The sequence below is a fragment of the Stylophora pistillata genome, chromosome 1 (genome assembly GCF_964205215.1).
Source record: "Stylophora pistillata chromosome 1, jaStyPist1.2, whole genome shotgun sequence".
Classification (NCBI taxonomy): domain Eukaryota; kingdom Metazoa; phylum Cnidaria; class Anthozoa; order Scleractinia; family Pocilloporidae; genus Stylophora; species Stylophora pistillata.
This window is the reverse complement of record NC_142519.1, coordinates 3,298,891-3,322,500: the sequence shown is the minus strand read 5'-3', so window position 1 is coordinate 3,322,500 and position 23,610 is coordinate 3,298,891. Positions and strand designations below refer to the sequence as shown.

Here is a 23,610-nt window from a genome sequence, read left to right as displayed (position 1 = left end):
GCACAACATTGAACAACATTGCACCACATTGCACCATATTGAAATCCAGGAAACACGATATACCGTTTCTTCCTCATTTAACACAATTTTCTTCTTTTAATATTTTAAATATGCACGCCACCCTTCGATAACCAACCATTTGCTGTGTTGCGATCGACTAGTCGTCATTTGCACATTTTTATTTGTTCTTTTCTTTCCTTTTTTTTCGATACATGGAGATTAAAAATATTTTTAGCCAAGTTGTCAAAGGAAAGAGAGATGATTCTAATCGGTAGGATTTCAAGAAATTGAAATGTCACGCTACGTTTTTTATTTTCACAAAACGCGTGCAGTGTAATTAATGTTAATAGTAATAGTAATCAAAGCTTAATGTCTTTACGTGGGGTATGGTTATCCATATTGCCCGAGCCAGAGGCTCATGTGTGAAACGCAAGACAACAACCCACCCATCCCACCCCAAGGGAGGACATCCACCAAACAGTAATCTCGTACGTGGGAAATTAACGTCTCCTACCCCTAACCCTGCAGGAAACGGAACCTCCATTTATTCGTCCCTATCCGAGAAGACTAGAATATCTAAACCATTTCTTGATGTTATAGAAAGGCAGCATATTCTTCTCAATTATTTTAAGACCTTGAGTGTTAGTGCGGCCGGGGCTCGAACCCTCGACCTCTCGCACATCAGTCCAGCGCTTTACCCATTGAGCTAACCGGGAGGCGGTTAGCTATTAATGCACTTGATGAAATAGCTATTAGTGCACTTGTTTAATTTGCTATTAATGCACTTGTTTAAATAGCAAACTTGTGTAAATGTAAAAAAGAGTGCCCATTTTAAGCATTCGCGATATTTCGTATTATCATTAAGAAATAAACTTAAATTGTTGCAACCATTTTATAATCACTCTACGTTCAAATCAATTCTACGTAACAATAATTATAACTTGAAAATTTTTGCTGCATAAAAAGGATTCTTGGTGAAATTATGTAAAGAAAAGATACGCGCACGCCCTTTGTCAGGTGCATAGTTACTGCCGATGGGAGCTTTTCTTGTTTTACATAACTATTAACTCATTAGGTACACGAGAGCTGACAGCTTGACCATATTTAGTTGAAAAACCTTCTGCCGAAGTTTTCGGCTATCGACCAAAAGAGAAAAACATTGGCCGTTCTCATAGAATCATACTTTTTTGTTACGCTCTGACGGCATATTATGTGAGTTTAGTCGAGAAATAATTAGTGTGCGTCTTGACAATACACTCATTACTTAATTGTGCATTAGCAGACTAACCCAGGACATTCCTTGACATTTCCCACGACTGAACGACTTTACTCAACACGTAACACTATAAATGCAGCCAATGCTTTGAGTTCCAAATGTTTCCGGCATGGTGGTCAATCTTTTTTTTTAAAAATTGTATCGTTAAATGATTGTTCTGTCATGTTTCGGTTTAGCTTTAGACTGTCCTCCTGGCTGGAGAGCGTTTGACAGCTCATGCTACAAGATCATGACCAACTTTCTTATCTCAACGAAACTTAGCTGGGGTGATGCTCGTTCAGTGTGTTTAGGGTTCGGCGGAGACCTTGTCAGTATAGTAAACAAAAAGGAGATGGATTTTGTCGATGAGATATCGTCAGGTATCGGAAGTGAACTAATTTGGATCGGTTTGAATGACTCGCTCGGTGATGGTGAATTTGCTTGGAGTGATGGTGCTCCATTCAATGGGTCAGTTTACAATAACTGGGGAAGGAGACAACCGACTGGAGGAGAATATTGTGTTGCCCACAGCATAAGTGAAAGACGATGGCATGACTATCCGTGCTCCTATACTTTTGATTACCTCTGCGAGAGGCCAAGAGGTAGGCATAAAAATCTCTAATTATTGTTTTATTTCAAGTTTTGAATTAAGTTTTGCAAAGTGCAATGATCGCAATTACAGTCGATGGTTACAATCGAAAAAGAATGGCAAACAAAATATCTCAGTAGCCAGTACAGAGATAAAGGCTGATATTTTCTAAAAAAACTGTTTGGGGCTGCGTCGGTACGGGGTAACGAAATAATTTGGATATATGAACAAAGTTGAAATGGTAAATTGGCCACCGTAACGATTACAAAAGCTGACGTTTCGAGCGTTAGCCCTTCGTCGGAGCGAATAGGGGAATTGTGGGTTTTATGTGCTTTTAAAGGCAGAAAATGGAGCTACGTTATTGGTGGGAACAGGGCAACATCACGGCAAAACCAACCGATCATTTCACACGAACTGGAATAAGAACATTCTACTGATAACAATCATTCACTTGACCCTGATGATGACTTCCGCACAGGTTGTCGAAACGTCAGTCACTACCACCGACAACAGTCCTTCTCAGGACTACACTCACCCGGACGATCAGACTACACCTTCACAGATTGCCATATGTTGCTTAGAATGATTAGGTAAATTAAATTGTCTAGCGACTGGTTTGGATGTGTCCTTGTCATTCCTTTCCATGTCTCGAAGGTGTTCTCGGAATCGGTCACCTGGTCTTCTGCCTGTTTCGCCGATGTATATCTTTTTGCAATAAGTGCAAGTTGTGCAATAGACTACATTGGCGGAGGTGCACGTGAAGTTATCGGTGACCTTAATGGATCGTTTAGGTCCCGATATTTTATCAGTGTTCTAAAAGAGAGGACACGTTTTGCATCATGCACGAGGGCATTTAAAAGTGCCTGGTTGGTCATTAGTCTGAAAAGAACTTCTGACCAAAAAATTGCCCATGTTTTTGTCGCGTTTGAATGAAATGAGCGGAGGCTGCGAAAAGATAGTGATTGTCTCTGGATCGTTTTGAAGTAATTTAAAGTTTTTAAGAATGATGGATTTAACTGAGTGGTTGTAAGGGTGAAACGTGAGAGTGAATGGAATGCGGTCGGAATCTTCCTTATGCGACGTTTGTAGTGCTGAATGTCGATCAATAAGTTGGGCGCGGTGGTAACCCGCTTGAACGACAGAAACAGGGTAACCACGTTTATCGAAAAACTGGCACATTGACTCTGATTTGTGGTGGAAATCAGAGTCATCACTACATAAATGACGAAGTCTTAGAAACTCAGTTTCTGAAAATATGCAATACCTGGCAAAAAAAATTATCATTTGATTGGTTTACGCGTTGTGCCTGTGTAATTGGACAGTACGCGACAATAATCACTGATCCCCATGAAATTCTATTGTTCTCTCTCTGCATTAAATCAACGATTGTAGTGTTTGAAATGACAAAACAACTGTATGTAGTGATGACTCTGATTTACGCAAAAGAGCTACGCCAGGAAATCGTAAGTTATCTCTTCCCTTTTCCCCCTATTAGTAAAGATCTAGCATTCCGTTTAGCCATTCTGACTTTCGCCAAAACTAGGTTTTGTAGCCACATAAACTTCGTCGGTCGTTGCCCTCACTCTAAAGTTATTCCCAAGGGTTTTCGCTCCAATTTTCATGCATCTTCATTCACCAAAGAATACCATCAGCAAATTAAGCGCTCCCAAAATCATTTTTCACGTAACATCATGAGAATTACCATTAGAGCTATGTGCGAAACACGTAATCACCTCACCAAAAAATCCTACATTGCCGCTCTGAACTTTCCAAAATCTGTCCAGCAGTTTAATTACAATCTATCCGCGCCAAAATTCAGGAAACCAATTCGAAACTTTTCAATCATTTGAACCAAATTAAGGCCCAAAAACTTGACCAACTTATCGGTCTCCAATGAGCTAGAATGAATATATGAAGTTCATATATTTTGAACTGCGGTATTAGATACGTATGATGCACGATCCTCGCGGTAGATAGCGCTATTTATGCAATAGCGAAAATCAGACCTGAAAAAAATCAGGCCTGTACGGGACTCGAACCACTGACCTCTGCGATACTAGTGCAGCGCTCTACCAGTTGAGCTAACAAGCCCCAAATTGCTAACCACTCATCACCAGAAAACCTCAAAACTGTAGTTACCATTCCAGAAAACCTCTCACTTTCCGATTCAGAAAAATCCGTCCTTAGTAAGGGCTTAAATTTCGTTCCCATTTCTAAAACAACGGACGAATTCCCAATTAAACAAGACGTAGAAAAATTCCTTCGCCGCGTTGGATTAAAAGCCTTTTTTCACGACAAAGAGGATGATTCTAACACCTCGAACAAAGACACTTTCGAAACACTTCAGACTCGAAAGTCTAAATGGACTCCTCCGGAGGGCCAGTTCACATCATTAGACTTTTCTATCAAAAAATGTCGCAACCATATCAACAAACTTAATTTCAATCGTATTACCAAATTTTCCAATCTCTCCTCTGAAGAGTGGTCGGCTCTAAAAAGTCTTAGAAAACGCAAAGACATAGTTATCAAAACGGCCGATAAGGGCGGCTCAGTCGTTGTTTGGCGCACCGACCTCTACCAAAAAGAAGCTTTGCGGAAACTTTGTGACACCTCTTTTTATCAAAAGGTCGACAAAGACCTCACTGCCACCTATGAAAACTCCGTCAAGAATACGATCAACCAACTCATAACTAAACAAGAATTGCCGGCCACAGCAAAAAATGTCATCATAACCACTCCTAGAACTTCTTGTATTTACTTTTTACCTAAAATTCACAAACCTAACAACCCGGGTCGGCCCATTGTCTCGGCTTGCAGTTGCCCTACCGAACTTATCTCCAGCTATCTAGACAAAATTATGGCTCCCATTGTCCAAACTTTACCATCGTATATTAAAGACAGCCAACACGCTCTTCAAATTTTTCGCGACTTTAATTTCCTTGGCCAAAACAAACTTCTTTTCACCATGGATATTACGTCTCTTTACACTGTCATTCCTAATGGCGAAGGTCTTCTGGCCCTTAAACAAGTTTTTGATTAACGTACTGTTAAGGAACCTAAATCTGAAACACTACTACGCTTAGCCGAACTAGTGCTCACACTCAACTGTTTTTCATTCGGGGACAACTTTTTCAAAGAAACCAATGGTGTAGCCATGGGTACCAAAATGGGACCTAGCTATGCCAATTTTTTTTTGTAGGTTTTGTCGAACACCAATTTTTCAGCCAATACAATGGCTCCAAACCTGTAATTTACGGTCGCTACATCGACGACTGTATCGGCGCCACCTCCTTTACCAGAGAGGAGCTGACTCAATTCATAACCGCAGTCAATTCTCTTCGCCCGGCTCTGAAATATACCTGGGAAATTTCTGACAATTCTTTATCCTTTTTAGACATTAAAGTTTCAATTGAAGGCAACGGTTTATGCATTAGTGTGTATTACAAACCTACAGACTCGCATAATTACTTGTTGTATTCGTCTTCGCATCCATATCACTTTAAGAATTCCATTCCTTTTTCTCAGTTTCTAAGACTTCGTCGTTTATGTAGTGATGACTCTGATTTCCACCACAAATCAGAGTCAGTGTGCCAGTTTTTCGATAAACGTGGTTGCTCTGATTCTGTTGTTCAAGCGGGTTGCCACCGCGCCCAACTTATTGATCGACATTCAGCACTACAAACGTCATAATAGGAAGATTCCGACCGCATTCCATTCTCTCTCACGTTTCACCCTCACAACCACTCAGTTTAATCCATCATTCTTAAAAACTTTAAATTACTTCAAAACGATCCAGAGACAAGCTTTATCTTTTCGCAGCCTCCGCTCATTTCATTCAAACGCGACAAAAACATGGGCAGTTTTTTGGTCAGAAGTTCTTTTCAGACTAATGGCCAACCAGGCACTTTTAAATTCGCTCGTGCACGATGCAAAACGTGTCCTTGCATTCACAATACTGAGAAAATATCGGGACCCAAACGATCCATTAAGATAACCGATAACTTCACGTGCACCTCCGCCAATGTAATCTTTTGCATAACCTGCACTTTTTGCAAAAAGATTTACATCGGCGAAACAGGCACAAGACTAGGTGACCGATTCGGAGAACACCTTCGCGACGTGGAGAGGAATGACAAGGACACATCGAAACCGGTCGCTAGACATTCTAATTTATCTAACCATTCTAAGCAACACATGGCAATCTGCAGTCTTTCCTTACACTTATGTAGCACGGAAAGTCGGAAAACTCTTGAACAAAAGCTCATCTTTCAAACCAGCAGTCCAATTCCCACAGGTATCAACGCACGCTTTTCATTCCACTAATTTATTCGTGTTTTTCTCGTTGCCATATTCCCACCAATCACGTAGCTCCTTTTTCTACCTTTAAAAGCACACACAACCCACAATTCCCCTATTCGCTCCGACGAAGGGCTAACGCTCGAAACGTCAGGTTTTAGAATCGTAACGGTGGCCAATTTACCATTTCAACTTTGTTGATCTATTCAAATTATCTCGTTACCCCCACCGACGCAGCCCCAAACAGTTTCTTTACAAACTATCAGCCTTTACACAATTCCTCTATTCGCTCCGACGAAGGGCTAACGCTCGAAACGTCAGCTTTTGTAATCGTTACGGAGGCCAATTTACCATTTCAGTTACATACGTACATTTATTTGGTAAAGCAGGTTAAGTTAATACAATCGTAGCAAAAAGCTGATGTGGACCTGCCATTTCAACTTTGTTGATATATCCAATACAGAGATAGACGGTTGCCATCAATGATAGGAAGTTATTCCTCTGCTTACAAACACTTCCTTGCTCTAAGTTGCCACACATGTAAAATAATACTTTGCACTTTCTAATGAAAAATTGAGGTATACCTCCACTTAACCCATTCTTCTCCAAGATCTCATTAGCCACTTTCCTTACTGCATGAAGTAAGATTATTATGGTATTTGTTTAAAAAAGTCTGCATTTGTTCAACTAAAAATTTCTTTGTTTATATTTTTCTTAACAATAAACCAGATTAGGAAACAGAGTTTTATTGTTGTAATAAGTTATTGCGATCCTTTCATCTTGTGAATATTGGTGTCAATTAAAGATTTAAATAGAGAACTGTAGCTGCAGACTACAAACCTGTATTTTGTCAACTCGATCTTGCTTCCTCAACAGGAAAACTTCCCTGTCCTTCTTCTTGGTATTTTAATGGCTTTTCATGTTACAAAGGAAGTGAATCTGTTTCGTCCTGGAAAGTTGCAAAAGAAAAATGTCGTGAATCTGGTGGATACATGATAAAAATAGACGATGCATCCGAGAAGAATTTTTTAAACGTGTTCCTCCGCATCACAGGACTTACAACATCAAACGAGGTAATATTGGTACAACTACCGATAATAACCCTGAAGGTTATCAATGAATAGTTGAAGCGGCTGATAGATATCTTTAAATTAAAATTCAAGCCAGCACTTGATCTTAGTCACCCACCCAGCCGAAGCTTACCCCATTTTCCCCAACGTGGAGGGACTAGGGGCTAGAAGTAACATCACTCCTCCCCCCCCCCCCCCAAATGGATGGGAAGCCAGTTCCTCTTTAGGTTACCCCCAAGCATTTCATCAGGCCTCCATGAGAAATCGATGGTAGCAGTTCTACGCCAGGCAAGAATAAATAAATAAGAATCTTTCAAGCTGCTATGTATTGCTTAATCTTCTAATTTAAATTGGATCGCTTGGATGAGATAAAATATTTCTAACATTTTGATGAGATAAAATATTTCTAAACATTTTGTACCGAGCATGGGGTCCTGTCAAACCCAAATGGATAGCGCAAGCTAAAGAAGAATTTTTCTTCTCTAGTACGTATGGATTGGCCTCAGCGACATCCAACACGAAGGGAAATTTGTATGGCAAGTAGATAACAGTACCGTCAACTTCACCAGTTGGGCACCGAGGCAGCCCGACAACAGGGACGATATGGAAGATTGCGTGGTCGTGGGTGCTGAAAAATATTTTGGATTTTGGAAAGACCAGGTGTGCGATCGGTGGTTTCTGTACATCTGTGAACAGCCGGCTAACGGTACGTGCAAAATGATTTTCGAGAATATTGCGAAAGCCTTCCCGACTAGATTCCAAAGGGTCCGTAATCGTACATGTGATCTTTCGATCACAGGTGCATCATAAAGTCCTCTTGTCATACAAACCAGCTTGCCGCTGAAATGGGCCAGCCACAAACAAATAAATCAAACAATTATTAAGAAAATAATTTTCCCTAAAAACATCATATTGGAGTTTTTTTCCTTGAAAACAACGACTCCAATAATCAAGCCAACAGCAGCCGTTAATGTCGCGTACTGTCCAATTACACAGGCACAACGTGTAAACCAATCAAATGATAATTTGTTTTGCCAGGTATTGCATGTTTTCAGTGCTCAAGTGGGACTTCTTTTGCCGACTGTGAAACACAACAGGTTGTAGTCAACTGTTCATTTCCACAAAATTATTGCTCAAAAGAGAAGAATTCAACTCAAGATAACGATGAACAAGCTGCTGTTTTCTACAAAGGTTGTACATCAGCAGATCGGTGTACACAAGAAATGAAGGACACTGTTGAATGCTGTGAAAACAACCTTTGCAACAAAGGTAAACGTAACTCATGTTTCTCCTTAGTGCAAAGCTGGATACCAAACGTTCCTGAAATAATTAGAGGACCAAAGAGGTTGATTTTAATAGTTCAATGTGATGGCAAATTTCGAAATCGAGGCCAACCTTTCTACCTTTCAATATCTGGTTTCATCGTCCTTCTGGTAACAGCGCGTAAGTTAGAGGCGTGGCGTGGGTTCAATCCTTAGGAGGTCTGATATTTTTCAAGATTCTCTTTTTTTCGCAATGGTTGAAATGAACTACAATTCATCGGTGCAGACTGTTGTACCAGTTCGTCACTTAGCAAAATGTCTGCCACTACCTTGCAGAAAGAAATCATGTGGCTATATAAATATAATATTTTTTTATTCAGATATCACCTGTTATCATTGCACAAGCAATGCATCATTTGCTGACTGTGCCAGGAAACAAACAGAAGTGACCTGTACGTTACCGAGGAACCGCTGTGTTAAAGTCGGGTATTCCAGCAGTGGTAACTACCAAACATTTTATAAAGGATGCACCACAACTAAAGACTGCGAAGCCACGTCTGATAAATCATTTGTGGAATGCTGTGACGATAACTTGTGTAATAAAGGTAATTTGAACTTAAGATTTTTTCCCTCTAGGCATCCCTCGGGCATCTAAATGAAGCAAATTTTTTCATTATAGAATCGGAGTTGAGTTGTTTCAAATGCAGCAGCACGGTTTCTCACGACGAATGCCAAAAGAGACGCCAAGAACACGTTTGTAGGAGTTCAAAGGATGATCGCTGTTACTATGCCTCGATGCAGCAGACTTCACAGGATGGATCCAGCGTCACTAAGCACTTTGAGTATGGATGCACCAATAACTTACACTGTAACAACACTGGAAAATTTCTCGCTGGTTGCGACGAATCAAGTAATGCTTGTCAGGTGCGATGTTGTGGCAAGAATCTTTGCAACGAAGGTAAACGTGAAAAAAAAAAAAGCTTCCGGCTTGTTTAGCTACCGTTTGAACTTCGAGGGTCGTCAACACATAGTTTAGAAGAAGATTTTAAAGTAAAGCTGCATTTAAATTCAGGATGGAAAATTCAAGATCTTTCGCAAAGAAATAATTTGGATATATCAACAAAGTTGAAATGGTAAATTGGCCACCGTAACGATTACAAAAGCTGACGTCTCGAGCTTTAGCCCTCCGACGAAGGGCTAACGCTCGAAACGTCAGCTTTTGTAATCATTACGGTGTCCAATTTACCATTTCAACTTTGTTGATATATCCAAATTATTTCGTTACTCCCACCGACGCAGCCCCAAACAGTTTCTTTTGAAATTATCAGCCTTCGCATAGAAAACTTGCAGGATTGGAATTTCGCTTAATTATGGCGTTTGCAGTTAATTCCACAAGCGTTCCATTTCAGTCACCTACACAAGCAAACTCGTTATAACTAAGTTTTTCCCCGGCAGTTCTTCATTCTAAAAATCATGGTTTGGCATATTTTGGAGACAGGCACGTGTCTGGAATAACCTTTTGAATTTTTTTTTTACCTACACCGTGCTGAGAAAAAAAAAATGAAGGAAACCATACTATGCCCGCTTACGACCGGAAAAGCTTGTAAACGCAGATTATTATTCACCATATTTTCTTGCAGTAGCCGCGACGCAGGAAGAAGAACCCTTCAAAGCGAACAACACGATAGCCTATGCATCAATGGCTACTGTTGCAGGTTTGGTACTGCTTTGCTTTATTACAGGCCTCTGGTTCTACAGAAAGTCAAGACGCAAACAAATGGAAAGGTGACATCTTTTTGCTGATAACTGCGTTTCCTGTTAGTTCTATTAGTTTTTCACTCTAATCAAAGAATTCATCGAATGTAAAGAATACAAGGCTTGTCTGATCCAAGCTCACCTTAGCCCTCTCCATAGATGTTTGAAAACGTATTGATTTACTTCTGTGAGTTTGCATACTTTCCAGACTTTAAAATCACCGTCTTTAGTTCTAATTCAACACTTTGTTTCTCTTGGTTGAGTAAATCAGAAGTTCTTTCATTACGTCAAACACAAAGACAATAACTTTCATGTATATATATGAAAGATCTATTTCATTAGATTTCGTTCTTTTTGTGACAATAGGAATTATCAGAACATTAGTTTTGTATGCAAACACCGATGCTCACGTTTCTGGCCATGAAGGTTATCTTCATCCAATAATCAAGAAGTTGATCTGCCTTGAAAAGACACTTCATAGGCAGTTCTAGATAATAGCCCTTTATTAAACTTTGGTCTCCGTCAGAATCTCAATTAGTTGGCGACAACGGAAGAGCTACATCTAGTTATCTTTAAAGACTGACTTTGTTTTTGACATCTGTAATCTGATGGTTTTTTCTTTGCTTGTTTGTTTTTTCCAGATCTGCGAGGGATGCACTTGAAATCATTGCACTTGATAAATGGGAGATTCTTCCTGAGGAAATAGAATACGAAGAGGAGCTGGGCCGAGGCGCCTTTGGTGTGGTCTATAAGGCCACTCTTAAGAAACGACAAGGAATTGAAATTTTTTACCCTGTCGAAAAGGTGCACCAAAATAACACAATCCAGGTGGTAGCCGTCAAAGAACTCCAAGGTACTCTAAAATCCTACTAAAACTTTTAAGATGGTTTTTGTATCAAAATTCTTTTTTTCTACTTCTGGTTTACTTCATCTCATACATAGCTGAGACATCCAAATTTGTGTAAATTAGGTGATAGTTTTTGCAATGTAGACTTAACATATGTGAAAGCACCTTATCAATTTGGTTAGTAGATAAAAAAGGAAACTTTCCATAACGAATCCAAGATACATGTCTAATCTTGAGATTATGAAACTAAATTTCATTAGCCTTATTTACAAAATTTTTTTTTATCCATTTTCAACGACCTTTGATTAACCAAAATTGAACCTTGTTGGTCCTTTAACACAGAATGTATGATATAAACATTTTAAGGCCGTCACGTCTCGAAAAGGGAAATCCACGAAATAAAAATGTTTTAAGAATTTGTACCTCGATGTTTTCCCTAGTTGATTCAAGCGAGGAGCAAGTGTTAGACTTTCTTAATGAAATATCCCAGATGAAGTTGTTAGCTGCACACCCGAATATTGTGTCTCTTGTTGGATGCTCCACACTGCGCAAGCACAAATTCCTGGTGTTGGAGTATGTTCCCTATGGTGACTTGTTAGAGTGGTTACGAAAGAAAAGGCAATCGGTGAGGAAAATGATAACATTTTCATGCAGTAAAATACAAATTCAGTTACTTAAACTAGAATTTTCAGTAGCAATTATATTTTACTATTAGGGACCAGTAAAATTTACCAGCTCGCTCCCAAAATATGGTTTCGTAGCTCATTTGCTGGAGGCGGACCAACAAGTATACGGAAGTCATGGATTCAGGCCCATAAAATTTTTTCCAAGCTTATAATTTTAGAACTCCTTTAATTTTCGTCTTTGTACGAGGATTAGAAGATTGAAGGTCAAATTATGGTCTTTTTCAGTCATAACTCTGACTAACTTTTGCTTCTTCAAATGATATGGTCTTTCAAAGCCTATTTTTCCCCTTTTCTCACTCATCCTTTTGATGTAGTCTGATCCAGCTGCACTCTTCAGCCCCCTTCCCCTACATGAAGAAAAACACAACAACAACAACAACAAAATTCGACATAATCTTGTGTTACGTTCACATTTCACTCATAAACAAATGCAATCGCGGTTGAATTCATAGTTAAAATCCAAAGAGACAGATAAGTACGTGACTGTGCATAGGTTTGAGATGTTCGGGGTAGCTATGACATGTACTTGACGCAGGGCTTGATATCGTATTAAAAAAACATTACATTTTGAAAGTTGCCCATTAGTTTTTGTTTTTCTTCCACTCTCTTCTCGTGCAATCCTCTGATTTTTCAAAAAACTTGTACTCATCGTACTTTAGATCAATCAGTATCTGGCCACAGAAGAAAAAGGAGCAGAGAATTCTTACGAGGAAAGAGAACCACAGAGCAATCAATGCCAAGTGAGTAGGTCTAGCAAAAAATTAAAAATGCGCTCATTAAATCTATAGTATATTGGAAATGTGCGTAAAAGTGTAACTGATGGAGAAAAAATTAGGTAAAAAGGAAAATTTGCAAATGAGAAACAAAATATCCAGTTTAGTAAGCCTCCAGCGATGCTTACTGTTCGTTTGATATTTGTGTAGTTATACACTCTTTCCATAACACTCAAAAGCGGGATCTATGTTCTGCCCCTCAGGTCCCGATGAAAACCTTTCAATAAACTGGTCACATGTCTGTTTTTCTTCTCTCTCTTTCGTTTTTCTATATCTATTGATTCAGCAGCAAGGGAAAATAAAGCCATCCCAATTGGTTTCAACTGAGACTACAGAACAAGGCAAAGTAGAAGAGAATGACTTTTCCACAAGACAACTGCTTTCTTTTGCCGCGCAAGTAGCAAGAGGAATGGTATCATTAACTCTTTAAATGATATTTCAAACTATTTCATCGGAGAGGAGGGAGGGGGGAAGGGGGGAGGGGAAGTCAGGAAGGAGGCGAAAGGCACTTTCTGCTTAAAATTCCCGTGAACCGCTGAGACCTTAAGTTTACCTCTTAGGGCGGATAACGGCGCATTACAATGTTAAGGAAAATATTTTAACAGCAGACTGTAGTAGAAAAATTTGAAGTAAATTTAGCGTCTGTGCTGTTTTTCGTACGAAAGCATTCCCGAAAAAAATATGAAAAGAAATGACATTAAAATGTTGCACCGTAGCGATGTACAAAGGGCACTGCCAGAGAGAACGTATTTCAAGTTTATTTCTCAAATCCGCTGAATATCCTTGCGATATGAAAAGTCAGTTGTGAAGATCAAATGAATGTTAAAAAAAAGAAAAGGATGCATTCAGATTTTTCAAAATCGCGTCAATGTTAAATAGTTTTTAAAAGCAGTTTACCATTTTTTGTTTTTGCATTCCCTAGAACCATCTTGCCGACAGAGGTTTTGTTCATCGTGACCTTGCAGCCCGTAATGTTCTGGTTGGTGATGATGATCGAGTGAAAGTGTCAGATTTTGGGCTGATGCGTCAAGTATATGAGGACGTTTACACCATCAAAAAGACAAAGAAACTCCCCATCAAATGGATGGCTCCAGAATCGATCTATTACAGTGTTTTTACCACCAAAAGTGATGTGTAGGTGTATGTTCCTGCGTAACGTTTTTTTTCCAAACAATTTTTTTTTCCTTAAAAATCATCAGGTGTGTAAAATTGGACTAGAATTAAGACTAAATTAAGGATGAATAAAGCAAAACAGGCAAAAACAACAACAACAACAGCAAAACAAAAGAAAAAACAAAACTAAAAGAGGCAAAAATTTATTCGACCAATCGTAGAATTAATTGGAAAGACATTTCTTTCTTTGAATTAGAAGCATTATCGTATTCTTCTAAATGAATAAAGGCTGATAGTTTCTAAAGAAACTGTTAGGCGCTGCGTCGGTGGGGGTAACGAAATAATTTGAATATATCAACAATGTTGAAATGGTAAATTGGCCACCGTTACGGTTATAAAAGCTGATGTTTCGAACGAAGGGCTAACGCTCGAAACGCAAGCTTTTATAACCGTAGCGGTGGCCAATTTACCATTTCAACTTTGTTGATATATTCAATGTATTCTTCTAAAGATACCTTTTTTTTTTTTACACAGATGGTCCTATGGGGTGCTTTTATGGGAAATGGCCACAATGGGTAAATTCTCTTTGATTTCTCAGCTTCTGTATTTCAGTATGTCTGTCCATTTCGAACCGGCTGATTTTTTTCTCATCATGACAAATAAAGCCATCTTGTTGTAATGAAATGCAGCGTAAAGGTAAAAGCTTATTTCATACAATTGTGTTATTTGTTCTAAGCATTGCAAGTACTTATATGACATTGGTATTTCTTGCTTTTAAGAGAAAATAATTTCCCATGGTTTTCTCTCGCTGCTTTGTATCAAACTTGCCGTAAGTGCATTATTTTAGAACCTTTTACCATTATGCTTATATAAAAAGAGATCGAGACCGTGTCGTGTGCTTAGTAAAATCAACGAAGAATTCGGCATCCTTTACATAGCTTTACTGAAAACCTTTTGCTTCAGTAACAGGTGGATTTGTTTACTTTGCATTTCTGGAATGATTTTCGTCTATTCTACACAGGAGGAGTTCCCTACCCAACGCTAACTAATTCACAATTGTGTAAGCTACTAAGGACAGGTTATCTTATGGGAAGGCCTGACATGTGCTCTGATGAAGTGTAAGTAGCATGACTGTGCGACAGTCTCCAGCATTTTGAGGGAAGATTTTTTTTAAAAAATCATTTTTATATTTGCCTTTGTCTTGATTAATTGTGTTTGCTCTTACTATGACTGATTGTATTCCCTCGGTTGCTCATTTGTCTTTTTAGTCTTTTTCTTTTGTTTTTCAATTTTTTTTGGGTTTGGCCTTTATCTTGTCTTAATTCACTTTTTTCGCTCAGTTACTTTGCTGACATTCACACCTCTCGCAGACAAGACCTTTTTAAATTTGATTGACTAACAACTGCTTGTTTGACTCTGATGATGAATTCCGCTTAGCTTATTCAAGCTTCGGTAACTGTCACCCATAAAGTCCTTCAGAAATATTTTCACCCGGACGATAAGACAAAAAGATCAACTGGCACTCCTGAAATCAAGGAAACTAGTCAATCTGCGATGAAACTCAATCACAATGGCTTTTTCCACTTTTAAAGTTCTATATATTATTTATTTTAATCCAGCAAAGTGTAATCCATATAAAGATTCTTTTCCTATCCGAATCGTACTGGACTGGAATAGTCTACCAGGATCTGTTGTTTAGGCTGGGAGCCAGGGCCGTAGCTAGCATGGGGCAAGACGAGGCAATTGCCTCGTCTTAATTTTGGCCTTTTTTAATGTTTTTCTTAAAGATTGACTTTTCTGAAGAAAAATGCCCCGGAAAATCCTTAAAAGAGCATTTCTAAACCTCTAGATTTCAAAGTTTTCTGGGGGGCATGCCCCAGACCCCTCTAGCGGGTCGCGCCTTCGGCGCTTGAAACTCGCCTCGTTTTGTCCTGAAATAGGGCTACAGCCCTGGGAGCCTGAGCCTGTTTTTATCTTTTACTGAAGTTAAGGAAACATCATAGGGTCAACCTCTAGTTTTTCTTAGTAAGATGATTTTTTAACTTTTGTTTTTTTATCTTGAATAATACGTCATTTCTTGTTCCTGTTTTAGATATGATTTGATGACTGAATGCTGGAGGGAAGATCCAACAACTCGCCCCAGTTTCTCTGGGTTGATTGGCAGACTGGAGGAGATAATGACCAAGGACGTACCATATTGCGACTTAAACAATTACGATGAAACAAGTCCATGGTACAGTGCTGCCCTTGAGACTTCCGAGGAAACGGAATAAACACATTAGAAAATTCGTTAGAGCTTAAAGGATCCAAGTCAACCGCACCTTTGTTTTTTGTTTACATTTCTGAAGGTGGGAGTGTTTTAAAATCGCTTGCAAATGGCAGGAGTCATGCAGGCCCGTAAACACTTCAAGTTTTAAGCTTTCATGCAACAAAATCTCTGAAAATTGGCTATTAGCTAGATTTTTAATGCTATGACTATCCTTCCCGTCATTCCACAGGTTGAAGTTTTTCGTTTGTTCTACGGCTTTAGGCCTTCCGTGTGAAGGACTCGCGAGAGCCATTGACGGTCCCAGTTACAAACAAATATTTCGCGAGAAAAAATGCGAGAAACCTTTAAAAAAATTTAACTACTCAGAATAAACCACTGATAATGAAGTTTTTTGCACGATTAAAACAAACTTCTGCTTCTTTTTTTCCGATCTCATCCAAATAAACGGTTACAACAACAGAGAGAGAAAACAAAATACATTAGTATATATATATATATATGCTAATTCCTAAGAAAGAAAGTTTGAATAACAAAAGGAAAGGAAACACCTAGACCAATCATAGTTCAAATTAACTATTCCTGTGAAATATTTCAAATTTAAAATAACAACGGCAAACATAATATGCATAATAACAACAGATAATGTAAGAAAACTGCCACGATATTTTAAGGACCCTTTAAGGACCCATCAGTATATTTGAATTACTCGGATCACTTGGATGATAGATCAAGATGGAAATTTGGATAGTATAGAAAATGGTGGATTAAGAGGCTGTCCACGAGAAAACCATGCAAACCATGCAGAAGGTGCTACAGGCTAGAACACAGAATTGGATCATATTCTGTGGGTAAGTAAGTGTACTTGGGTGCACTATTTTCAAATATGTAATGATTGGGGTCCAAGCTCCTTTTCTTTGTGTATACGAGGGGGGGTCCCCTCGGGAGATCATTTTTACTGTTATAGAAGGCCGAAATTTCCTGTAGTTTAGATGTCTCGGTCATCAATAATTTACGACGTGAGTGATAAATGAGTAACCGGCGGTCTAACTGAATGATTTAACTTCGAATACACGTATAAACCAGAAAGATTGAGGCTTTTTACTTCTCGTGATCGTGTACTAACCAAAGGACAGTTCAACGTTTTTCTGGAGGTTAGAAAAATATTGCATTTTTAAAATTATTTCTAAAATTTATCGCAAACCTTACAAGAAATCTAATATAGGTTCTGTTAAGAGAATAACCTAGAGTTTTTTTGTACGCTTTTTAAATTATGGACACTTCAGCCTCGGAACTATGACAAAATATGAGCCAACACAATCGTTTTATTAAAAATTGCCAATAAATATACGGAACAGGATACTTAATTGATCGCTCAAAAACACAACATGACACTTGAAAAACATACCTCTGTGGCTGAGAAAGGCTAAAGGGAATAGTTTTCCCGTTGTGATCCCTGTAAAAAATCTTCTCTCTTCGACGAAATGATGTTACTTCGTCGTGTAGCTCGATAAGTCATAACCTGTCTCGTTAATATTTTCCCGCTATTAGAACGATCAAAAGTAACTTTCGTTTCCAAAAATGCTATTTCTTTTGCTTGAAGGACGGAAAATATCTTTTTCGAGTGTCTTCATGCGTCTTATAATGGGGTAGAAACTACGACTTAAAAACATTTGTTGATAGTGTTCTACTTACCACCATCTTTGCTTCGAGCCCGCGAACCAAGAGGTCTGCGATTTTTCCCTATGTAGATTGCTTTGGCGGGAAAGCGCGAAAGTTCAGTACAGCTGTAAGAACATTTGAATTCATACACGAAGTTGCTAACCTATATTGTACAAGACAGGGTCAGATGCTGGCTTAAAATTTTCTTCTATGGCTGCAAGTCTAACTTGCTCGTTTTCGAAACACTCGTCGATATCATGTGGCAATTCGAAGCACAATCGTAACATCAAAGAGTACTTAGCACTCCGTAGTTACAGGAGAGATATAACCAGTCAACTTCAACGGTTGAAAACATCTCAAGCAAACATCAAAGGTGAATGGCAGCTGATACTTTTGAGAGCTGGGTTATTTGATGAAGATGGTGAAACGATCACAATCCGCCCCCTGCACAGAGATATTTTTGGCACTATCTAGAATTGGAGTAGATCAGTTACAAAATGCTATCATCCACTTCATGTCCGAAACAGGGCTAAGCCTGAAAGAGGGATTTTGTTTGACATTTCCAAAGAGATTCAAGTTTACTGGGGAGTTCTTGTTTTTTAAATTCTAGGTATATACATTAAGTGCAGAAATTACATTTAGAAGAAAGAGGGAACAGAGAAACACAAATACTTCAGGTTTATATTAATCTCAAAAGTGGTTCAGTTAGTCACACGAATTCAATAATTCAGCAAAGTCTGAATTACTGATTGACGGAGTTTATCGGCTCAGCTCCTTGTGCTTGTGGTAGGGTAGATCCAGTTGTTCGCCAGTTGAATATACCTTGGAAGGACGCTGCACCAAGCACACAACCGGATATTACAGACAGAAGGAAAAGAGATCGTTGAAATGGCTTTGCATTGCCTTACTCCGGGGCAAGCCATAGAATTACTTTCAGAGTTGATGAATTATACGGAGAAAAGAGAGAGGCAAAAGAGTGCAGTTATTAGTGTTAGCGAAATATCGCGCCTGATTAAATTGTACAAAGAGGCCAACAGTCGGTTTACTAAAAGGCAAATCCTGTCAGTATTTGTAAACGATTACACTAAAGCACAACTTCAGCTGCTTATTCCTGGATTAAGCATTTGGAGTGTAGATGAGGCAAGAAGGAATGCCGCTAAGGTGGGGGGTTGGTAAGCCAGTGACACAGATGGAGACCACTTCACTCGCAAGACTGGACTCAAGCAAAGTAGACCATTTTCTGTAATAATAATAATAATAATAATAATAATAATAATAATAAAGAGTATTTCTATAGCGCACATGGCGCTTGACAACAAATGAAAATAAATTATAAACAAACTACATTTACTAACATTCACTAAGAAACATTTTAAAAAGACAATTTTTCAAAACGCTTTTAAAAATTTCAACATAAGAACTCCGTACGTATTGAAAAAGGCGAAGAGTTCCACAATCTAGGAGCACATAATGCAAACGATCGATCTCCATAACTTCGCATTTGTGAAGATGGCTCTACAAGGTCGTCAGATCGCAAAGAATAAGAGCTCCTACGATAAGTTAAAAGATCAGACAAATACGACGGGGCCTTACCATTAAGAGATTTATAAACTAAAAGAAGAATGTTAGAAACAATACGATGCCTAATGGGAAGCCAATGCAGATCAATTAAAGTCGGAGTAATATGGTCGAACTTCCTAGTCTTACAAACTAGACGCGCAGCAGAGTTCTGAACAGATTGTAGTTTAGCAATAAGGAACTTAGGAAGTCCATAAAGTAGAGAGTTACAATAGTCAAGTTTAGAGGTGACAAAAGCATGAACAACCATTTCAGTGGTTTCGCGGGTCAAATACTTTCTAATTCTCAAAATACTCCTAAGACGATAAAAGGAAGACTTGTAAACATCAGAAATATGTGATTTAAAAGACATAGTATCATCGAAGAGAACGCCAAGATTGGAAGCGGCTTTCACTGGAGCAACATCAACATCCCCAACACAGAGACAGGACAGCGACAGACAGGACAGGAACGATAACTGGAGTGAATAACCAATAATTCAGTCTTGTCTTGATTAAGTTTCAATTCATTGAAAACCATCCACCAACAGATGTCATTAATACAAGCCTCGAGCTGCAGCTGCAGCTCTACATTTTATCAGCAGACCAAATTTCGTACGGAACAAAAACGCTGAGGAGAAGTTAGAGATTCCAAACGTGGTTAGGACAGTTATTGCTTCAAGGATTGTGGACTTATACCAGCAGTACTGTCAAACCGGTTTATTTTCCCTTGGGAGGTCAACCCTCTTTAGTATTTTACAGGTACGTATGAAAACATAATCCTGATTCAAAATCAGAAGAAGAGCGAAAGAAGAAAGAAAACTTTTAGGGTTTTTATACTCTTTTAACTCACGTAAATGATATCACGAAGAAATCATTATATGCATTGTGTCATGTTTCTTAGTTTAAACTACCTCTTCGGCTTGCTTAACTGAAAATTACTTAAGGCAGATTAAGGTGGGGATTTCAAAGAGCAAAAGCTGGGGATGAGAAAGGCAGAGAAATATGAACACGAAGAGGAAAATATAACAAAATGTCATTATTGTATAAATTTGTGCAACATCACAAAAGCAGTCTTTGGCAGGACTTGACAACGTCGCTACAGAGAGATCGAAAGCCTTCGATACACTCGAAGACGTAGTAAACAGGCCAGGAAAGTTAGGCAAGCTCAGATTAATGTAAGTTTTGTCCCCGAGAGGGCTGTATCTTCCCATCGTGTTTCTATATAATGCTATTTTTCAGTGTACCTTTAACACTCAAACTGCCCGACCTCCTAGGCCGATTTAATTTTTCGAATTTTTATTTCTTCTTTAAGGTTTGTCGAGACCACTTTTTTAAAGGATATATTTGTGCAATTTTAACAAACGCCTGGCCTCTTAAAGCAATTGAGCATGTATGAGAGGCTTTATCTTAAATATTTGTAAATAAAAGAAAATGAGTGGTAACATTAGCATGTCTTTTTAAAGATAAATGATCAGCCTGGGTTCAAGATGTTAAAGATCGCTTGAAAGCTGGCAAAGCTGGTAAAAAATACCTTAAAACAAACCTCCAGATCCACGTTACTGAAGAAAACCAGCGTGCTGATCATTGCTGGATATTTGGGTTCACGTCTGACCCTGAAGATCATCACTGTGAGCATGAGCACACGAAGTCATGTCAAAGCTGCAACAATATCCAGAATGTTCTTCATGAATTAGAACTGGTATTGTCATCAAGAGACCTTCACTTTAGGTGAACGATTATTGATACCATGTTCCTATAGTCTTCCTCTTTCAAAACCACTGAGAAAACGTCGATTATGTAAACTTACTTCATAAGAAGTCGTTTTCGTCGACTTGGAAAGATTAGTAAGGTATTTAAACTGTAGTCAAAACCTTAGAAAGAAGAAGAACTTGCTTGCTGTTGCATATGTTTATGTGAGCACGCTTACGGAAATAAAGAGGAAGTCACCCTGAGATTTTCGAGGTGTTTGCACGTCATGTAGTGATAACGCTGGATGTTATCACTGTGCTCTTTTGTTGCTAAGTATTCATTGGTATCAGTCAACGTACAGGTGTAACTACAAGCCGATACGACTTCAGTGAATCAAATAGTGGCAAAGATATATGCAATCACCGTATTTGTCCTTTGAAAAGTCATATACGCCAGTGCGTCAATGTAGGAAATGATGTTGAGAAGGCAGAAGATATGAAGAAAGCAATAGATTCTTACTCCAGAGTTAGAATTTGCCGTGCATCAGTTGTAAAGGTGAACACTAGCGCACAGGATCTGCATAATGGTGGAGAAGGAAAGTTCGTTCGTTACGATAAGCTGATGAAGAGGGAGACCAGCCATAGAAGTATCCGATTGGAGGTCATTGAGCCGTTCACATCTTCGCATGTGTCAACTGGCTTATTGTACAAAAATGGTAAATCCAAGGAAAACAAAAGTGAACATTATGAATTCAGTTGCTCTCAAGCAGGTTGCATCAAGTTATTCGAAACGACCGCAGCTTTGCAAAACCACCAGGACTTTGGCAAGCACATTTTTCACACTCGAAAGGATTCCATGCATGACAGTATTAAGCGTAAGTGGACTAAAGCATGCATCAAAATACGGCCTTCGTATATTCGATGTAAAAAAGAACCTTGAAGGATCTAGCCAAGAAGAGCGAGTGTAGGGAGTACCCCACCGCGAGCCTGGTTGGGCCTTGAAGAAAAATAAGAAGACCGGGCGATTTTCAGAATATGTCAAAGAGTACCCCCTTAACTTGTTCTCGATGGATAAGAGAGAGGAAAGAAGAGCGGCCCTGCCGTTGTTGCCTCAAACTTGAAGTCACTTCGTGGACCAGATGGCGTAAGATTGTTTTCTTTTAGAGACTGGCTCAGCGTGCAACAAGTTACATCATACTTTTCACGTCTCGCATCGGTCGCTTAGAGTGGGAAGCTTTCTTTAAAAAAGAAGACTGTGTTAGAGGAAGAAGATATATTCGATGCCCTTGTTGAGAGAGGAGAACTAGAGTCCATGCGAGAGAAAATTTTTCAGGCTGTGAACTTATAGAAGGAACTTTCAGACCGTCGAGAAAAAGATGGAGCGGAGCTAATAAGCCAGCTAAAGCGGAGATACTTGTTACCAATGCTCGTTGTCACGCGTGCTCTCCAAGGGCACTCCATAAGAATAACCACATTTTTCTGAAATTTCGTCCCATCTCCACACACGGGGCTTTGCAACCAATTTTCAGATCTACTTCTTTTTACGTTATGTGATATTGGAAGATGTCTTGGCTCTTAATCATTGTATACAACGAAGAGCTCTTTACATATGATGCACGATCCTCGCAGTAGATAGCGCTATTTAAGCAATAGCGAAAATCAGACCTGAAAAAAATCAGGCCTGTACGGGACTCGAACCACTGACCTCTGCGATACTAGTGCAGCGCTCTACCAATTGAGCTGACAAGCCAACTGGGAGCAGGCCGTTAAGTTGATTCGTAATAAACCCGTGAAAGTGATAATTTATCGCTTTCACGGGTCAGTGGTTCGAGTCCCGTACAGGCCTGATTTTTTTCAGGTCTGATTTTCGCTATTGCTTAAATAGCGCTATCTACTGCGAGGATCGTGCATCATATGTATCTAATACCGCAGTACAAAATATATGAACTTCATATATTTCATTGTATCTCGAAGAGCTCTTTGTATCACCCTATAATGCTATGAAATAAATTTAAGAAAAGCTTGCCCTTTGCCAGACAATGTAAAAATACGAAATTTGTAAATGACATCAAAGCAAACCGTCTTCGAAAGCATCCAGCAAAAGAACACTTACCGTTGATTACACAAATCACTTTTTTACCGCAGGTCAGTTTCTCACTGCAGGTGCATGAGGCAATATGGCGGATAAAAAGTGAAAGAGTCGTGGTTGAGTTATGGCCGTTCTGTCGAAATCTTTATGTTGTCAATTTAAATATGAAAATGGGCATTAGAGTACTGGCCTTCTCAACAACACCAAATCTGAGGAATAAGTCGCAGCTTGTGTTTTATCGCAGCCCTCAGTCTTTCCGAACGGCAACGGAATGTGCACTTTTGGACGTTTTTATGGCAGATATAATCCCGTGGAAACGTAACAATGTACAGAGGAGGTTAGAATCTCATATTGAGAAGTTTTTCTTGCAATTTATTTCAAAAGTACCCAGGAAATGTAACCAATCGTCATGAATTGTAATATTATCTTAAGTCAGTAATACGATCGGTGAGCAACTGGTGACCAGTAAAACCTCCGTATTTCTCTCAAACTATTGCGATACCCAGAAGTTTTTTATAGTAGAGGAAAAGACAATACCTCTGCGTAAAGTATCAAGTATTTCGTTTTACATCAGGCTCTGCGAGAACTTTTTAACTTTTTTTTGAAAACTCAAGAAATCTGCACAATTTTTACTCATTAGCATATGTCACGTTAAATAATGCTATGGAAAATGTAATAAAGAAGAGTCACACTAATTATG

General features: G+C 38.9%; 1 protein-coding gene and 1 pseudogene across 4 annotated transcripts in view; one reads left to right on the top strand and one right to left on the bottom strand.

Moving 5' to 3' along the window:
* The window catches only part of LOC111333682 (uncharacterized), a 26,045-nt gene extending 2,440 nt beyond the window's left edge, over positions 1-23,605 (top strand). For 2 of the 4 annotated variants that reach the window (XM_088731397.1, XM_088731412.1), the window contains exons 2-16: positions 1,453-1,857; positions 7,017-7,213; positions 7,697-7,916; positions 8,249-8,479; positions 8,853-9,077; positions 9,152-9,430; positions 10,113-10,257; positions 10,869-11,080; positions 11,515-11,699; positions 12,420-12,500; positions 12,820-12,945; positions 13,456-13,667; positions 14,181-14,221; positions 14,668-14,764; positions 15,739-23,605. In XM_088731397.1, coding sequence (XP_088587523.1) covers positions 1,453-1,857; positions 7,017-7,213; positions 7,697-7,916; positions 8,249-8,479; positions 8,853-9,077; positions 9,152-9,430; positions 10,113-10,257; positions 10,869-11,080; positions 11,515-11,699; positions 12,420-12,500; positions 12,820-12,945; positions 13,456-13,667; positions 14,181-14,221; positions 14,668-14,764; positions 15,739-15,919 — 2,837 coding nt within the window. In that variant the 3' untranslated portion in view covers positions 15,920-23,605. The remainder of the gene's footprint in view (positions 1-1,452; positions 1,858-7,016; positions 7,214-7,696; positions 7,917-8,248; positions 8,480-8,852; positions 9,078-9,151; positions 9,431-10,112; positions 10,258-10,868; positions 11,081-11,514; positions 11,700-12,419; positions 12,501-12,819; positions 12,946-13,455; positions 13,668-14,180; positions 14,222-14,667; positions 14,765-15,738) is intronic. The other 2 variants (XM_088731411.1, XM_088731405.1) reach the window with 2 other exon arrangements.
* LOC148740845 (uncharacterized) overlaps positions 1-23,610 on the bottom strand; it is a 70,150-nt pseudogene that overhangs the window by 16,660 nt on the left and 29,880 nt on the right.